Here is a 17008-nt window from a genome sequence, read left to right on the forward strand (position 1 = left end):
ACTTCATGTTAGGGACACACTTCTAGATATGTGGACCCACACCACATAACAACATCATGCAAAATAAAATCTTTCACCCAAAATTAATCAATATTATGTATAAATAATAATATATTTTTTAAAATATAAAATATTTTATCATGGACATTTGGTGCCTTTTGGGGGCCCTAAGCGACCGCATATCTTGCATATGCCTTGGGCCGGCCCTGCCTGGAGTTCTCCACTGTGAGCCTTCGCAGGGCAGATGCAGTTTCAGTATGTTCGTGTGTAAGTTTAATGGAGGCAGCATCTCAGTGTTTAATCAAACCACAGCAGAGGAAAGAATATTGTTCTTATAATATGGTAGCATTTGGATTATGGCCTCTAGATTTGGATACAAATATTCAGTTGGAGAATATATGTCAGCACAATACCTTACCTTTGTTGCTGGACATCACAGAATAATGTTAATTTCCTGCAAGAAAAATATAAAATTGTTTATAGTATTTCTTTAGTCAGCCTGTATCTTTATTATTTATTCTGACTTGTTTGTCAATATAATGAAGTAGAAACTAAAATATTCTGTGTTCAATGTGTGTCTGTCCTCAATAAGCTCCTGATCCCTGATGCCATCTGCTGGTGTGCACGTGTGCAATGACAGCCCATCACATCCAATATTATGGGAGTATAAATATTGTGTTTCTATAAATAAATGCCAAGCCAAATCTTTAGGTAAGACATAAGACATATTTATAAATAAATATAAGTCTGCAGCTCCAGCTGAATGATTTTAAACTCCTTTTCTCATGAAACAATCTCCCTCCAGTCATTATGCTGCTATTTGTTACATGTATTTTGTTAGTAATCATTTTACTATATTTCTAGGAATGTGATAACCTGTTCAATATATTTATTTATTATAAGTTTTGCAGTCACAATAGACAGTGTTATATACTATTAGGTTATCCTATGAGTTGATGTAGTCAGGGGTTGTCATAGCAACAGGAACAGAGAAATCCTGGCCTCCCTGTCTTCAACAACTTTGTTTTAAAAAAAAAAGACACTATTTTTTTCCTCATTATATTTACATTACATTATATAAACCAGCAAACATACTTTACAACACTAAGTACACTCCTCCATGCCGTCTAAAACTCACGCCGCCAGCTCCTTTGAAACACCACAAATCCTCCTTCAGCTCTGTTATGGGGTTAAGCTCTTTTCTTAAAAAACTAAAACAGGCAGGGCTCTGTTTGACTGCACAAGAATGAGGTGAGGGTAGTTTCTTTCAGGCGCTCTGTTCAGGCTGCAGCTTCCTCTGGGCGGAGTACTGGGCTGATTGGTCTCACCTGTTCCTCATCTACATTTAGTTCCCCGCCTATTTAAGGACCTCTCTTACCTGCCTTCCTCGTCAGTGGTAATCAGATCGATCTCCTTCCTGAACCTTTGATTCTCCAACCGCTCGTACTTATCCTTTTTTCCTTCCGCCTCCTAGGAGCCTCAGCCTTGGTCCCGTCCAATCTCCCGCTGCAGTCTCCAGAGCGCCTTTAAGGATTCCCACTGTCGTGGACTTTTTGTTTCCCTCAAAGACTTTCGCCCTCGTGGTTGTTTTTTGTTCTGTGAATAAACCTGAACACCTTTTGAGACCAGCATTTGGATCCTGAGTTTATTGTCTCATAACAGATATGTTTGATTTTGTATACAGTCACTGAACCAGGACCATTTAGAATCCAGCAGTCCATTTATGCCCCGTTCACACTGGAGAAAGTCATTCCAGCTAGAGTAGGATTGAGCCCAGACAGCCTTTAAGCTGGATGCGTTCAGACCTATTTTCAAATCTGGCTAGCACACACTTGTGTCCGCACTCAATCCGGCTTCATCCAGCATGTTTGCTGTTCTCCAAACCACTAGGTGGCGCCTCGTAATATGGCTAATAATGTGGCTAGCCGGATTCGCTCGCCACATTTGCGTTCACACCTGAGCCACATTTGAGCCAATCCTGCTAGATCCACCTCTCGAGGGTGGATCTAGCCGGCTTGAAATCAAACTGGATTCAGCCAGATTGGAGGTGTTCACACTCGGAAAAAAACACATCTGGATTGATCTGGATGCGGCCAAATCCTGCTTAAGCCACATTTTTTTCCCCAGTGTGAACGGGGCCTAAGCTATGGTAATGTTAGGCTGAGATTCTGTACGACGGTGACCTATGCTAACAACAAATCAGTCTTTCTTGCACAATAAAGCTGCTGTGTTTGTGTTAGATATAGGGTATATTCCTATATATGCCTATGATCCTTCGCAGTAAGCCTGTGTGTGTATGTGGTGTTAGTAGTGTGACCCGACCATGGGTGCAAAAAAGCTCTACTCCAACTGGTGTGTATGAAAGGGTTCATTACATTGCACTCACTAAATGTATAATTTCACAACATTCAAATTCATTGAGTTACTCAGATGACTCCTCACATTCCAGCCAACAAGAGTATGAAAGGGCAGCCAGTTACTATGAGGTTATGATAGATTAACCTCTCATTCATCATCATAACCTTTTCATCCATGTCACATGTCTGGAGTCAGGACCACCATCAAGAGAAAAATGCTGTGGAGGGAACGAAAAATCAAAGAGTCATTGTTTTCATCTGGTTAGCTTTAAGGAGTAACAGCAACAAATGGCTTCCTTGCCTTCCAGCTCATGGTACGGCCATCTTTTCAGCTCCAGAGTTAATAATGTGGCTGAATGAGTTTCATTAGGCTCATTGGAGTCCTTTGGGGATTCCTAATGGCTGAGAGGCAGAGCAGCATCATTTAACAGCATTTTACTGCAGCTCAACAAGTGTTTAAATTACTGGATTATGTTGACCTTCTACTTCATTAATAGAGGCTTAAAACAATGCAAAAAAAGTAATAGAAAATAACGAATAAAGCCACACGAACCTGCAGAATTTGGCAGTAGAAGAAAAGTGGGCTCCCAGCTGGATTGAAAGTCACTCTTCCTTCCCAGGCCTTCTTCTTGGCCTGCGTGCAGCATGAAGATCGGCATCTGTATTTAGATAGTGTTCAATGTTCAAAGGGCAGATTTTAATAGTGTAAAACTGCATATTATCAGGTCATAAACAGAGACTGCCAGAGAGTCACAACACATCTACATCTACAGATGCTTAGAAATAAAATTATATATTAAAGCCAAAAATATATATATATATAACAATTTAAAAACATAACATAACAAGCTTAAGGTAATAAATGATAACAAATGATTTTGTACTGTACTCAATTTTACAACAGCTATCAAGGTTATTTCATCTTCATTTGTTAGTCAACAGTTTTTAAAAAGAGACAGGGACACATGTGGACCTCTCAGTGATGGGGTCACGTCCTCTGTCCTCAGTATCAATACCCCGTTCACACTGGGGAAAAAAATGTGGCTTAACCCTCATGCGTTGTTCGGGACATTTTTGTCCTCTGAGAGAAATTTTTCTGTTTATTTTGGCCATAACTTTGTCAATATATGGACAAATTGAATCATTTTTCCTCAATAAGCTTAATTTTACATAAATTTTGTTAATATGATTTTAAAATTTTTCATAGGTCAACGGTACACTGTGGGCAAATTTTACCCCCTAATGTGTTGTTCGGGGACAAAAACGTCCCCTAACTTTAACGGTTTTAAAAATATATTAGATAAATATTTTTTTGAAATTTTTTTGCATAGACCTTTTAATTAACTTCAGTTCTAATCAACAGTAGTGAAAAAATCATTTTCCCCCAGGATTTTAACCCTTTAATCACCAATTTTATGAGGGGTGGTGCTGAAAATTGAAAAAAAAAACACACAAAATGGCTCATTTTTAATAGAAAAGGTGAATGTGGACTGGATTCTTTTTAACCTTTATTACAGTCTTGGTCATGTCAAACATCAGTAAAAAAATTGACTTTATTGCATTATTAGTTTTTGCACAGCACTGGATTTTCTTTTTTTCTCCCATTTTGTCCCATAGACTTACATTATAAACACACTTTTTTTGACTGCACAGCCATGGCACTAAATAATCATGCATTCTTGATTGTTGGTGGTTTACCCTGTTGGTAGGAGGTAACATTTGTGATTTTTACAGTTAACAACTTAATTACCATATTAACCCTTTACCTGCAGGCCTGTGCTCATGTACTGTAGTTTCTGGCTTAAGTATATGGAGTTATAGGGAGTATTTTAGCACATAATTGTGTGTCTACACACTGTGTGTGTATGTTAGAGAGGAAGAGAGCCATTTGCACACTGTCAGGGAAGGAAAGTCAGGAAAATAAAGTTACTAAGTAAGTGAAGTGTACCTAATTCAGACGTACAACGGCAATGCATAAGCATGTAAAATGAAAACATCCAGGAGTTCTGGCGTCTGAAGTTGTGGATGGGTAAAATAGCTGTTTTTTTTTTTTTTTTTAGCTTTCGGAAAACACGTCCTCCAGTAGAGTGACTTTACTTTTAGGTTAGTGTCTCAGTTGAGATCACTGAATTAGTCTAAGTGAGGTCTAAGTGCCCCTTTTCCATGGTGTGTTGCGCTCCACACGACCATACGTACATGTGCATGTTACTAAATAGACACCATAGATAGATAACTTGATAACATAATAAATAATCATTGACTAACCAAATCTAATCTACAGTTTAGTCCCCTACTAAAATTAGTATTAAAAGTAGTTTAGTAAAGTAAAGTAAAGTAAATTTGTTGCAGCCCTAAAAGTAAGTGCCGGGCCCTTTGATGCTGAGAGGTTCAGACTAAACAAAACAAAAACACTAGTGGACTTGCATGCATCCTCCTGGTCATTTAATGGTGACAAGAGCAGCAAGCAGCATGAAGAGAGGATTCACCTGTGCATGAGTGAAGGATTCACTTGTGAACGAATGAAGGATTCGCTTGTGAACAAGTGACGGATCTACTTGTGCAGCCTTCACAGCTTCACAGCCTGGCCCTTCATAGAGCCAGGCTGCACAATCATTTCCAGAGATTGTGCACAAGTGAATCCTCTCTTCATGTTGCTTTCTGCTCTTCTCACCATCAAATGACCACAAGGTCACATGTAAGACCACTTGCCTTTTTGTTTTGTTTAGTCTGCACCTGTAGACATCAAAGGGCCACACGTGCATAGCAACACTTTCTTTGTTTTTGTTTACTATGAAGACTCTGTGGTTGTGTGTACTCACAGACAAGATCAGCGTGCAAATGGCTCTCTTCCTCTCTAACATACACACACAGTGTGTAGACACACAATTATGTGCTAAAATACTCCCTATAACTCCATATACAAGCCAGAAACTACACTACATGAGCACAGGCCTGCAGGTAAAGGGTTAATATGGTAATTAAGTTGTTAACTGTAAAAATCACAAATTTTACCTCCTACCAACAGGGTAAACCACCAACAATCAAGAATGCATGATTATGTAGTGCCATGGCTGTGCAGTCAAAAAAAGTGTGTTTATAATGTAAGTCTATGGGACAAAATGGGAGAAAAAAAGAAAATCCAGTGCTGTGCAAAAACTAATAATGCAATAAAGTCAATTTTTTTACTGATGTTTGACATGACCAAGACTGTAATAAAGGTTCAAAAGAATCCAGTCCACATTCACCTTTTCTATTAAAAATGAGCCATTTTGTGTGTTTTTTTTTCAATTTTCAGCACCACCCCTCATAAAATTGGTGATTAAAGGGTTAAAATCCTGGGGGAAAATGATTTTTTCACTACTGTTGATTAGAACTGAAGTTAATTAAAAGGTCTATGCAAAAAAATTTCAAAAAAATATTTATCTAATATATTTTTAAAACCGTTAAAGTTAGGGGACGTTTTTGTCCCCGAACAACACATTAGGGAGAAAAAAAGAAAATCCAGTGCTGTGCAAAAACTAATAATGCAATCAAGTCAATTTTTTTACTGATGTTTGACATGACCAAGACTGTAATAAAGGTTCAAAAGAATCCAGTCCACATTCACCTTTTCTATTAAAAATGAGCCATTTTGTGTGTTTTTTTTTCAATCTTCAGCACCACCCCTTATAAAATTGGTGATTAAAGGGTTAAAATCCTGGGGGAAAATGATTTTTTCACTACTGTTGATTAGAACTGAAGTTAATGAAAAGGTCTATGCAAAAAAATTTCAAAAAAATATTTATCTAATATATTTTTAAAACCGTTAAAGTTAGGGGACGTTTTTGTCCCCGAACAACACATTAGGGTAGTGTTTGCGAACAATGCATGAGGGTTAAGCAGGATTCGGCTGCATCCAGATCAATCCAGATGTGTTTTTTTCTGAGTGTAAACACCTCGAATCCGGCTGTATCCAGTGGATCTAGCCGGATTGAAATCGAACTGTATTGCCAAACATTGGCTCAAATGTGGCTCAGGTGTGAACGCAAATGTGGCTAGCGAATCCGGTTAGCGACATGCTACTTCAGGTTCCGGTTTACGGGGCGCGACACGGGACAAAAAACCGCATGACGCATGCGCACACGCGGTCCTACCGCATCTTGAACGGACTCTGTATATTATGAGGCGCCACCTAGTGGTTTGGAGGACAGCAAACACGCTGGATGAAGCCGGATTGAGTGTGGACACAAGTGTGTGCTAGCCAGATTTGAAAATAGGTCTGAACGCATCCAGCTTAAAGGCTGTCTGGGCTCAATCCTACTCTAGCTGGAATGACTTTCTCCAGTGTGAACGGGGCGAATGCTTCAGGTCTTGCCTGCTGCTACAGCTGTACCTTTAAGACGTCATGTGAGCGTCATGCCGGGTGCGTCATGCGGGCGGAGCGGTGGGGGGCTGGGCTGGATTCAAATCTTCGGGCTCCACCTCTGCTGCCTGTCAACGCGGAAACAGGAAAAACAGAAAGTCCAAACCAAAATGGGGGCGTCGTTGGACACTCCGGCCAGGTGTCCTCTCTGCAACGAGCTGACCCGGGACCCCGTCACTCTGAAGTGTAACCACCGCTTCTGCCAGCGATGTATCGGAGACTTGTGGAGCATCAACCCGAACGGGCCTTACAAGTGTCCGGAGTGGATGTGCAAAACTGTGTACCAGACCCTGCCGTTTGATCGCAGCTTGATACGGACCTCCACTCCCAGCCGATGGACACAGCCCAGCAGCACTACAGGTGGGGCAACATCAAGACTTTTAACCGGACTGGCTAAATAAACATTTCATTAAGTGACCAAACACTCGAGTGCAGACGATGCTAGCTAACTAAGCTAACAGTAGAGCGCATGCTCTATAGAGACAGGATGCTGAAACGTTATCCCGGTGCGTAATTATTAATTATTAATTAGTAAGTTCAATTACTGCAGTCCAACAAAAATAAGGACCTTCAGGTAGATAGCACTCAGTCAGGTTCGTGTACGTAATGTTTAGAAACAGCCCAAAGGTACATATAAATACAGTTAAATGCCATTGTCGTGACTAAATATACAAAGAAAATGTATATTTGTGAATAAACTGTTGATGGTGGTATTTACTAGTCAAACGGGGTGTTTATTATGCTAATGTTTTAAATAAAACTGATATGTAAATAGTAGTTAAGCCTGTCCAATCAGTGCTTTGCCCTGCTGTAAACATGCCTAAAGTAAAAACGCAATGCTCCAACTCTTAAGTAATTAAAAATGTGATCTGTTACTAGCTTAATAAAAACAGAAATCTATTTGATTTTGTCAATTGATAATAGCAGTGATGCTATGTAAAGTATCAGAGGGTTGACCTACGTTATGTCCAAAGTTTGTCTTGAACAAACAGAAAGTGAGGGTGAAAGTCTGCGAGGTCAGACTCATGATGATTTTTCTGTGGCTGACCTAACCCGTGTGACTTCTATAATGTAGACAGTAATGTTAAAGTATTTGCAACAGGTTGAATCACTTTTTTTTGTCCTTTTTTTAAAGGCACATCCAGCAATGATGAACAAAACACGTCTGACTCGACGCTACGGAGGCCCTCGCTCACCAGCCGACTCCTCGGGAAGAGGAAAGGCAGCACACCTGTAGCGGAGCAACCCGACACCAAGCGATCAGCTGTGGGGTCTTCTCATGAGCAGTCCAATGACAAGGAGACTCCCAGCACGTCCCTGTCAGGTAAACCTGGGACTTCCGGGAAAGTAGAGGATACACAGTCAGAGCATGATGGCACCTCCTTCAGTGTGAGTTCTGACAGCAAGGCAGTACCTGCAAGTGACAAACCACAGCAGAACCAAGGTAAACCACAGCATGTCATCTTGGTGGATGACTCTGACAGCTCCAATGAAGTAGATATATGTGAAGCGCCTCTTCTTACGACCCCGAAGAAAGATGCAAAAGCGACAGGAATTCACGTATTGCCTAAGAAACCTGCCTCGCCTGCCAGCTTCGCTTTCTTTTCTGACAATGAAAAGTCGCCTGTACACAACGTGGGCAAGTCATCTGTGATAAACAATAAGAGTCCCGTAGCAGCTTCAGGATCTGCAAGTCGTGTTGGCATATTCACCAGGCCAGAAAACAAAAACACCTGCCCTGTGCCCTGCCATTACTGCCCTACGGTGAGGTGTCAGCCTGCGGTGAAGACCTGTCTGGTGTGCGGGGCCTCCATGTGTAGTGAACACCTGCGTCCCCACCTGGACTCCCCTGTCTTCCAAAATCATACTCTGGTGTCTCCCACGGAGGACATTTCTCTGTGGAGGTGCCAGGAGCACCAGGAGACCAACCGCATCTACTGCCGACAGTGTGGCGTGTGTGTGTGCACCGTGTGCACTGTCATAGGCTCCCACCGTGACCACATCTGCGTCGGCATCAGGGACGCAGAGAGAGAGCTCAGAGTGAGTACTGACTTCATAACAATATTCAGTTGTCAATACTTTTTGTATGTATTGATTTTGGGAACTGTATACTAAACTGTGGTAATGGCTAAATATTTGTATTGATTTTAATATCTGGACATTTTGATTTCAGGGGAACCTGAAAGACGAAATCAAACAGCTGCAGGGGGTTGAACAGCAAGTGAAGAACAGATTGACAGAATTGACACAGAAGAAAGAGGATTTCAGCGTAAGATCTGACCCTATGCTTACTTTATCAGTGCAACATTCCTGAAGTTAAGAAACGTTTTCTTCGTGAGGTTGAATGTGGTTTGTGTTAGGGATGTCCCGATCCGATCACGTGATCGGAAATCGGGCCCGATTACGTGATTTCAGACTCGATCGGAATCGGACATTACCTCCCGATCAGGACTCGGATATATATTTATCAGGGCTGTTAAAGTTAATGCTTTCTATGCAGGGTGGCTTTGTGTCCTGCAGTGTAGGGGTATGACAGCTGCTTTTGGCGCGAGAGGTCCTGGGTTCGAGACTTCGATGCATGTGTGAAATCTCCCAGTGTGGCGGGAGCGCCGCACTCACACACGCACAGGTTTTGCTGCAATGAGTGCCTTTATAGAGAGTCTTGAAAGTATCGGATTGGGACTCGGTATCGGCAGATACTCAAAATCAAAAGACCCAGACTCGGACTCAAGGGCAAAAAAACCTGATCGGGACATCCCTAGTTTGTATATTATATAAAACAGAAGTGTGGTGTACTTGCTGTGATAGTAGCCTTCTCATGATCATGTGTCACTGCTGGACATTGACTTTGTTTGTATCAGGTGCTTTTGGGTGAGGCTCAAGCAGGAGTGAAGCAGCAGTATGCAGCCATCAGAGAGGCCTTGGAACAGGAGGAGCAGTCTGCCCTTCAATGCGTGACCAAGGAGGAGAAGAGGGTTCTTGGTGGACTAGAGGAGAAACTTGGCCATCTGCAGAGCTCTCTGCAATCCATCCAGCAAGGCCTCCACACGCTGGAGGGCCTGGCTGATGCAAAGGGAGAAAAACGCATTCATGACCAGGCCTTCATTATGGTCAGTTGGATGTTAGTCCCTGGTCATATGTTTAAAAAAAATCTTACTTTTGTCTTATGGATACTTAAACGTGTTTTTTTTTCTAACATTGCAGGAGTACAGCAGGATAACACAACTGTAAGTCATTTTAATTGTACTTCTGCGTTGTTGTTTTCTCTAAGCAGTGTTAATTTTGGCAGCAATTTCTGATTTAGTTTTTATTTTAGTCTTGTGACTAAAATGTCATTTGATTTTAGTCACATTTTAGTCATCAACATTTTTTAACTTTTAGTCTAGTTTCAGTCGACTAAATATCAAAGAATTTTAGTCGACTAAATCTGCCGTGGATTTAGTCGACTAAAATTCTATGGTATATATTTTTTCATGAAATAATTAAGGTTTGAAGTGCAATAAAAACAGGCACAGCTTTAACTTGTGTTATTTGAAACAAACACCTCTTTATTTAATTGCTATGACCTTTTCACAAAAGAACCAGTGAACAGTGAGCTGCTCTCCCTGAATACACTGTTCAGTCATGACCTTCTTCATGAATACTACTACTACTACTACTACTACAGCAAAATACTTCAGTGACAACTTAGAAACAGGTCGCATGCTGTAAAACCATCAGCAGCAGTGTCTTAATTTATAGATTTTGTCACGTGTATCTTTGAACGGATGTTAAGACGACTCGTCTGCAAACGTCGCTTCAGGTTTGTTGTGTTTTTACCGCTGATAGTTTGCAAACCGTCTTGTTTGTCTTGACATCAAACGTGTCCGTGTGCCTGTTCTTCTCCTGTTTGTGTTACCATGCATGAGTACGCCTTCTTCCAGCATCGCGGGGTAACGCCCTTCCGCAGAGAGATCACTTCTGATTGGCTCTCTGCCGCCGTCTCCTGATTCGTCCCTCCCTTCCACAAACAAAATTTGCTCTGATTGGATCTCGTCTCCATCAATAATTTCGTCTCGTTTTTATTCGTTGACGAAAGTGTCAATCCATTTCGTCTTCGTTTTTGTCAGCAAAAAAGGTCGTTAACGAAAACTACGACAAAAATGATTCGTCAACAAACTTAACACTGTCTCTAAGCAGTGTTTTTTATGTTAATATTTATGCTCTTTTCCACCAGGACAAGTGACACGGGGAGCTGTGTGGCGCAGTTTGAGGATGCTGAGGAAGTGGATCACGACAGGCTGAAATGCCTGCAGAGGTGGACAGAGAAGCGGCTGGATGCAGTTGTCATCACTATGCCTGGCAAAGACAGAGATCTCTACAGACTGCTCTGTAGGGACACAAACCCCTCTTACTGATAAAGCACAGCTGTTATAACCAAATGACAAAATCCACCCAGAAATCTTCTGATCACATTTCTATATTTCTTACAGATGGTATCATTCCTGTCCTGGATTCAGATACTGCTCATCCAAAGCTGCAGCTCTCTGATAACAATAAGACGGTGACCTATACTGAGACGGCACAGGCTTACACTGAGCACGAGGCTCGATTCACCTCCTTCCCACAGGTCCTGGCCTCCACCTTCCTGGATGAGGGCCGCTGTTACTGGGAGGTAAACGTGTCTGTGGACGATGGCCGCTGGAAGGTGGGCGTGTGCGAGGGCCAGATGGACAGGAGAGGCCAAAAGGACAGCGCTCGTCTGGGGTTCAACAGTTACTCCTGGTGTCTGGCCTGTGACAGAAGGAAGGTAGAAGCTCTTCACAATAAGGTGTCAGTTCCTGTGGATGCAGATGGGCTAACAAGGGTGGGAGTGTTCCTCGACTTTGATGAGGGCATTTTGTCATTCTTTAATGTGACACCAGGGGGCAGTCTAGCTTTGATGCAGTCCTTCAAGCACAGCTTTACTGGTGCTCTTTTCCCTGCTTTGTCTGTGTCTAAAACCCAGCTGGCTGTCTGTGATCTGTTCCAGTCATGAACCACCTGTGCCGAATCCTCACATGAAAGCATAGCGCTTTTACATCACAAATTATTACACTGTAAATGTCTCAGGAATAAGAGCTGGGCCAACATTTGTAAATATTTGTAGAAATTAAACATGGTTTTTAAATCATTTGATAGTACTGGAATTTTAAGTAGAGGATCATGCGTGCAACAGTATGGATATTGGTAGTATATTTTTGGTATAGAGACGTTGCTTTTAATTGGGGATTTTCCACCTGATGTTTTAAAAATGTCTTCATGTCACATCTCTTTGCTACTATGGTGACCTGTTGTGTTTCTACTGAAATAAAATGTTTTGACACAGGTGAGTGAGTGGGTGTTGTGTTTCATCTCAACAGGTGACAGTCGCTGTACTAACTTTGAAATCTCACTGCCCCCACAGCATGTGAGCTTCACAGACAACAACAAACACTGCCTTTTTGGCACAAACCCCTTACAGCATCACAATCTGAACATATGCTAAAATTGTCCTTTTCTATGTTCAGTCAGAGGCTTATTTATTCTGACTGGGGGTTTGTGTGATTGACATCATTGTGAGGGATCAAAGTGGTGTTTACATAGACTCTGTGTGGATGATTGGTAGAGCTTACAGTCTGCCAGTGCTGGTTCAGAGACAGCTGTGTCTATGGATCACAGTTCACTTATTACAATAGTAGCTGTAAAAGGAGACAGAGCTTACAATTACATTTCTCCAAAATGTGTTCAGTTCTGTCTGATGTTCATTAGAGTAATTTCTTTAGAAACTTCACAGGTGCACCAGTCAACCATGACAACAATTTCACACTCACAGCCACACAATCCAAAGATAATCAGAAACCCTCTGTGGCTTTTGCTTTCTCTCTCTCTCTCTCTCTCTCCCCCCCCAGCTGGCACATGATGGCAGGATGCAAGACATGTCTGCGATGAAGAGGAGGAGGAGAGGAGGCGCGAGGCTGAAACAGTCAGGGTAATTAAATTCTCCTCTTCCCCCGTCCATCCGGAAGGCTCAAAATCTCAGCCAGGCTCTTGTAAGCTTTTCTTGACTTGTTACTATTTAATTGAGATGAGGTGAGATAAGGGGTTTAATGAGAACAATGAGGGGAGGGACAGTGTTCATTCCTGCGGCCAAAGTGACAACTTGCCAGCAACCCCATGTTAAGAAACTCCCCTGTTGTGTGTGTGGCTGCTGTGGTGACATGCTTTGCTAAGAGGGAGATTGATCAAACATCTAAAATAATATGCGACTGCACAGGATTAAATAAGTCAGTAGATGTGACCATAAACTTCGAGGTGCTGTATATTCTAATAAATAGTTTTCTTCCACTTGTTCATCAAAGTATTGACAATAGCCTCACGGTAATCCTCCCTCGTCTGTGAAAGTCTTCCTACTCAGCACTGCCCTCCTCAGAATGCAACCTTTTACCTCTTATCTCTGTCAGGATGGCGTGGAATGGCATGAAATTATAGAGGTCAGAGAGAGTCGGACGGTCTGTGGGCAGCATGACTTCCACTTTAACTGTCATCTTAATGCTACAGAATGTCACTCTGCCTCCGTTCTGACTCTCTTTGTATGCAAAGTGACCTTGAATGAGATTGCTTGGAGGTTAAACACCTACTTTGCTTAAGAAATCTCAGATTAGACTGATAAAAGATGTTATGTTTGTAGTCAAGCAACAACAAGACACAACAGACTAGCTCCAGGTTGTGCCACGCATGCTTCACTGTCTTAAAAACAGAAGCTCATTGTTATGAAATTTATTTTCATTAAGACTTCTCAAACATTCTTATCAGGGTTAAATAACATTCAGCAGTCAAACAGCAACAGCTATATATTTGACATTCACATGACAACTTGGCTCCCATCATGTTTTATTGCCATTTGTGTGTCAATGCTTGCTTGAAGTCTTTTGTAAGCTGTGGTGGTGGAAGCCCCTCTGTTTTCTCAGGTGTTGAAGCTAACCACTCTTCTCCATCAAAAAGCCTCCAGGTCCTCTAAATTCCTGGGTCATCTTGCAGGAGCTGTACATTTGAGATCTCCCCAAAGTGCCTCAGAAGAATTGAGGTCAGGAGCCTGTGATGGCTACTCCGAAGCCTTTATTCTTTCTGCCGGAGCCACTGAGGTGGAAATATTGTCATGTTAGAAAAGTCCCACGCACAGCTTCCAGGCAGACGAGTGGAAATCGTCCTCCAATAGTTTCCTTTCCAGATTTGCCTCAAGCCTCAAGGATCCACCTTCCTGCTTCACAGTGGGGATGGGGTACTTTTATTATTGGTCCTAATATTGCTCTCCAAACCTGAAGTATATGGTTTATAACATCGAATCCACTGGCACTGGCACAGTAATGACTTTTTTTTTTGGCGATTTTTGTCCAAGTGCCTCCATCTTTCTTTCTTTTGTAGAGAAGCAGTTGGTAAATGACCTAAACACACCCGATGGACAGGTTCAACACCCTTTATCCTTTGTCAGTCCTTTTTTCTTTCCTGCATGTCTCCGTATGTCTCAAACCCTGGATAAAATGTGCAGGAATCTTTTTTTATGCTGGCACGCTCACAGGTGTGGACACTTCCCCTTAACAGCAGGACTCAGTGTGTGTATATTCATGTGCATTTCCAAGAGTTTAAATCGAGGCAACTGGACTCAAGGATTTTTTTTTTTTGAAAACTCCCCCAAGTGGCTTCTTAAGTTCTGCTACTTTTTTGGTTGGGAATCTGAGTTTTATGTGTTCAGGACCTCTGTGGGTGGATCTTGCAGGAACTCACATGACTAAGATCCCTCTAGTTGGTTAATGGTTATTGGTAAATGACTATGACCTGGATAAATGAGAGCATCCACAGATATATTCATGTGCTTTATGAGCGGAACATTTGTTAATATTAGAACCAGTGCCACCAATATTCAAATGGTAAATGGGACCATATTCACCTTTAAGAAAAATATCACAAAAAACACTCTGGTTCTGAAGCTGAACTGTGGGGGACTTTTAGCATTTGATCCTCTGACCTGAGAGGTTTAAGTGCAGAATATATGGTGTGGAGCAAGACAATGTAATTTCAAAGCAATCAATGGAATCTATATTTTGAGTTCTAAAGAATTGGAGGGCACTTTGATTGGGCTGGGGGATTGGCGTAATGGGTTCTCTGCATTGAGTGTTTGCGAGAAAGAAGGCTTGCTGCACCAGCAATAACTGGACAACTGCTGCATTATTTATGAGTGTAGAGAAAGTGTTGAAGTTGTTGAGAGTGGTTGATAATCGCTGGCCCAAGGTTAATGAAAGAAGAGACAAGTTTTTCAGCTCCCAGTACGTGCAGGTCAATTTCAACTCTATACAGAAATAAAAATGCATTGGCAGCCTCGAACATGAAACCATTTTTGTCTCTATGGATAATTGTTTTTTAATTAAAAATTAAATTTTAAACTTCTGTTAGGCACATTAAGGGCATGGGTGATAGAAAACCTGAACAGAAGGTTCATCCAAGCACTTGAGGGAACCAGAATGTGCTCGTAATAAGAGCTGTGGAGCTCATCTACTTTGGGCCACAAACTTATCAGTCACCCCTCCTTAAATATGACTCTACTGTATTAAATTGTATCTACACTTGCACTGGGACTCTTCTTAATCTCAATATGATGTGGGGGCAATATGAGTTCAAGTACCTTCTGCTGTGTGCAAGAGTTGGAATAATCTGTACACACAACCCCCCCCTGTGGCCATTATCTTCTGTTGGCATGGCAACAGTTGGTGAGCTCAGGTGAGCGTGAGGGTCTCACGTGTCTGACCCAGTCACCTGCCAGGCTTGGCTCGGTCCATGGAAATCTGAGACTGAAGAAGTGATGGGCCTATTGTTGAGTGACACGACTATTCTCTTCCTTTACCTTGCCCCCAGGCAAATCAATTTACCCTCAACTGTTCCACAGAAAAAACACCTTATGACTTTCATGGGCAAACCTCTACTGTATCTCTCTCTGAATCTGTCCAACTGCCAGCGTTTGAACTGATCCCACGTCTGTGTGAGTCGTTCCCCATCATGTGAATCCAGATCTTTGTGGAAATCCACATGTTTTTGTATTCAGTAGAGAATAAGGCACTGTGTAAGATTTGAATGGCAGACAGTTTTTATCTTTTATTGCAGTGTTTGTGTCTGTCTGTCTGTCCCAGGCTGTTACATTACTGGCAATGCCCTTCACCCATTAGCGCGTCAGCACATTAAAGATTACGATGAAGCAGCAGTGGCATTTGTTTCACACTCTCTATTGTCAGCTGTGGTGCCCGTTTGTCTCCTCCATCCCCACATAGCTGCCCCCATGCTCCCCATCTATCATCAGTCAGAATATCAGTTTTATCTTTAGCATTATTTATTTATATGTCGTCCCACTGCTCTTTTCACTTGACTCTTCCGCAGTGAAGGTCAGAGTGCAGGGTCAGTGGCAGACAGAGAGCCTCGGGAGGTGCCTGGGATTCAGAATGTTACTGAAAGGGAATCATACTCTCATGGGAACCTGACATACTGTATATGGACGATGTTTTCTTTTTTGAAATCATAATGTTGTTGATGTTGAGAACATACATTTTTAATTTGCAGCAGTATGATCTTAAACACACGTCTGTCAAAAATAGAACTCTGCTACCAAGAATTTAAAAACAGAGATTATTTTTAGACACAACATTGTTTTATAAACACAGTATAGTCAAATCTCTGCCAACTCGTTGCTCTCTGAGCACAATGTGAGCAGAAGATATTAACAGTATCATTATATTGCAAATATATAACTCTCTAAGGACTAAAAGGAAGCACTAAGGAGCACTCAGGGACATCATTTTCTTCCACACAGTCAATAGTAAACACAGTAAATGCATGCTATATATATATATTTATAGCAGCCATTAGATAGCACAGCTAATACCTCTATTCTCTACCTTGCACACTGCTTTTCTGTTGCTGGGTCCCTGCAGCTTGCTGAGATTATGTAGCTAATCCACTAGTTCCATCATGCAGGGCCATTGTTGGATGACTATGCTGGAACAGTGTCTAACACTGTAGACACAAATACTCCGATTGTCCAACAATGTCTGATGAACAACAAAAAAAACTGTAAAAACATAAGTCTATATAAGTCTTGGGAAAAAAAGGCAGACATGCCCAGTTTCTGCAGTCGGGCAGTGGCTGTCAACCAGAGCTTATGTTGAACTTGGTTCAATCCTCAGAGCGCTTCGGGGAACAACACGCT

At 41.8% G+C, this 17008-nt stretch overlaps 1 protein-coding gene and 1 long non-coding RNA gene across 2 annotated transcripts; one reads left to right on the forward strand and one right to left on the reverse strand.

Annotated features, from left to right (window-relative positions):
• Positions 1 to 2707: 2707 nt before the first annotated feature.
• Positions 2708 to 6846, reverse strand: LOC114452719 (uncharacterized). Its single transcript, XR_003672301.1, has 3 exons — positions 6730 to 6846; positions 2911 to 3016; positions 2708 to 2759 (listed from the first exon to the last, which is right to left on the reverse strand). It is a non-coding gene; the product is annotated as an uncharacterized LOC114452719 (long non-coding RNA).
• LOC114452718 (E3 ubiquitin/ISG15 ligase TRIM25) lies at positions 6795 to 12106 on the forward strand. The gene is made up of 7 exons (XM_028432224.1): positions 6795 to 7119; positions 7895 to 8799; positions 8933 to 9028; positions 9621 to 9869; positions 9964 to 9986; positions 10976 to 11130; positions 11232 to 12106. The coding sequence occupies exons 1-7, from the start codon at positions 6870 to 6872 to the stop codon at positions 11774 to 11776; spliced, it is 2223 nt and encodes a 740-aa protein (XP_028288025.1). The 5' UTR covers positions 6795 to 6869; the 3' UTR covers positions 11777 to 12106.
• The last annotated feature ends 4902 nt before the right edge of the window (positions 12107 to 17008 follow it).

The sequence above is a fragment of the Parambassis ranga genome, chromosome 19 (assembly GCF_900634625.1).
Source record: "Parambassis ranga chromosome 19, fParRan2.1, whole genome shotgun sequence".
In the NCBI taxonomy this organism is placed as follows: Eukaryota; Metazoa; Chordata; class Actinopteri; family Ambassidae; genus Parambassis; species Parambassis ranga.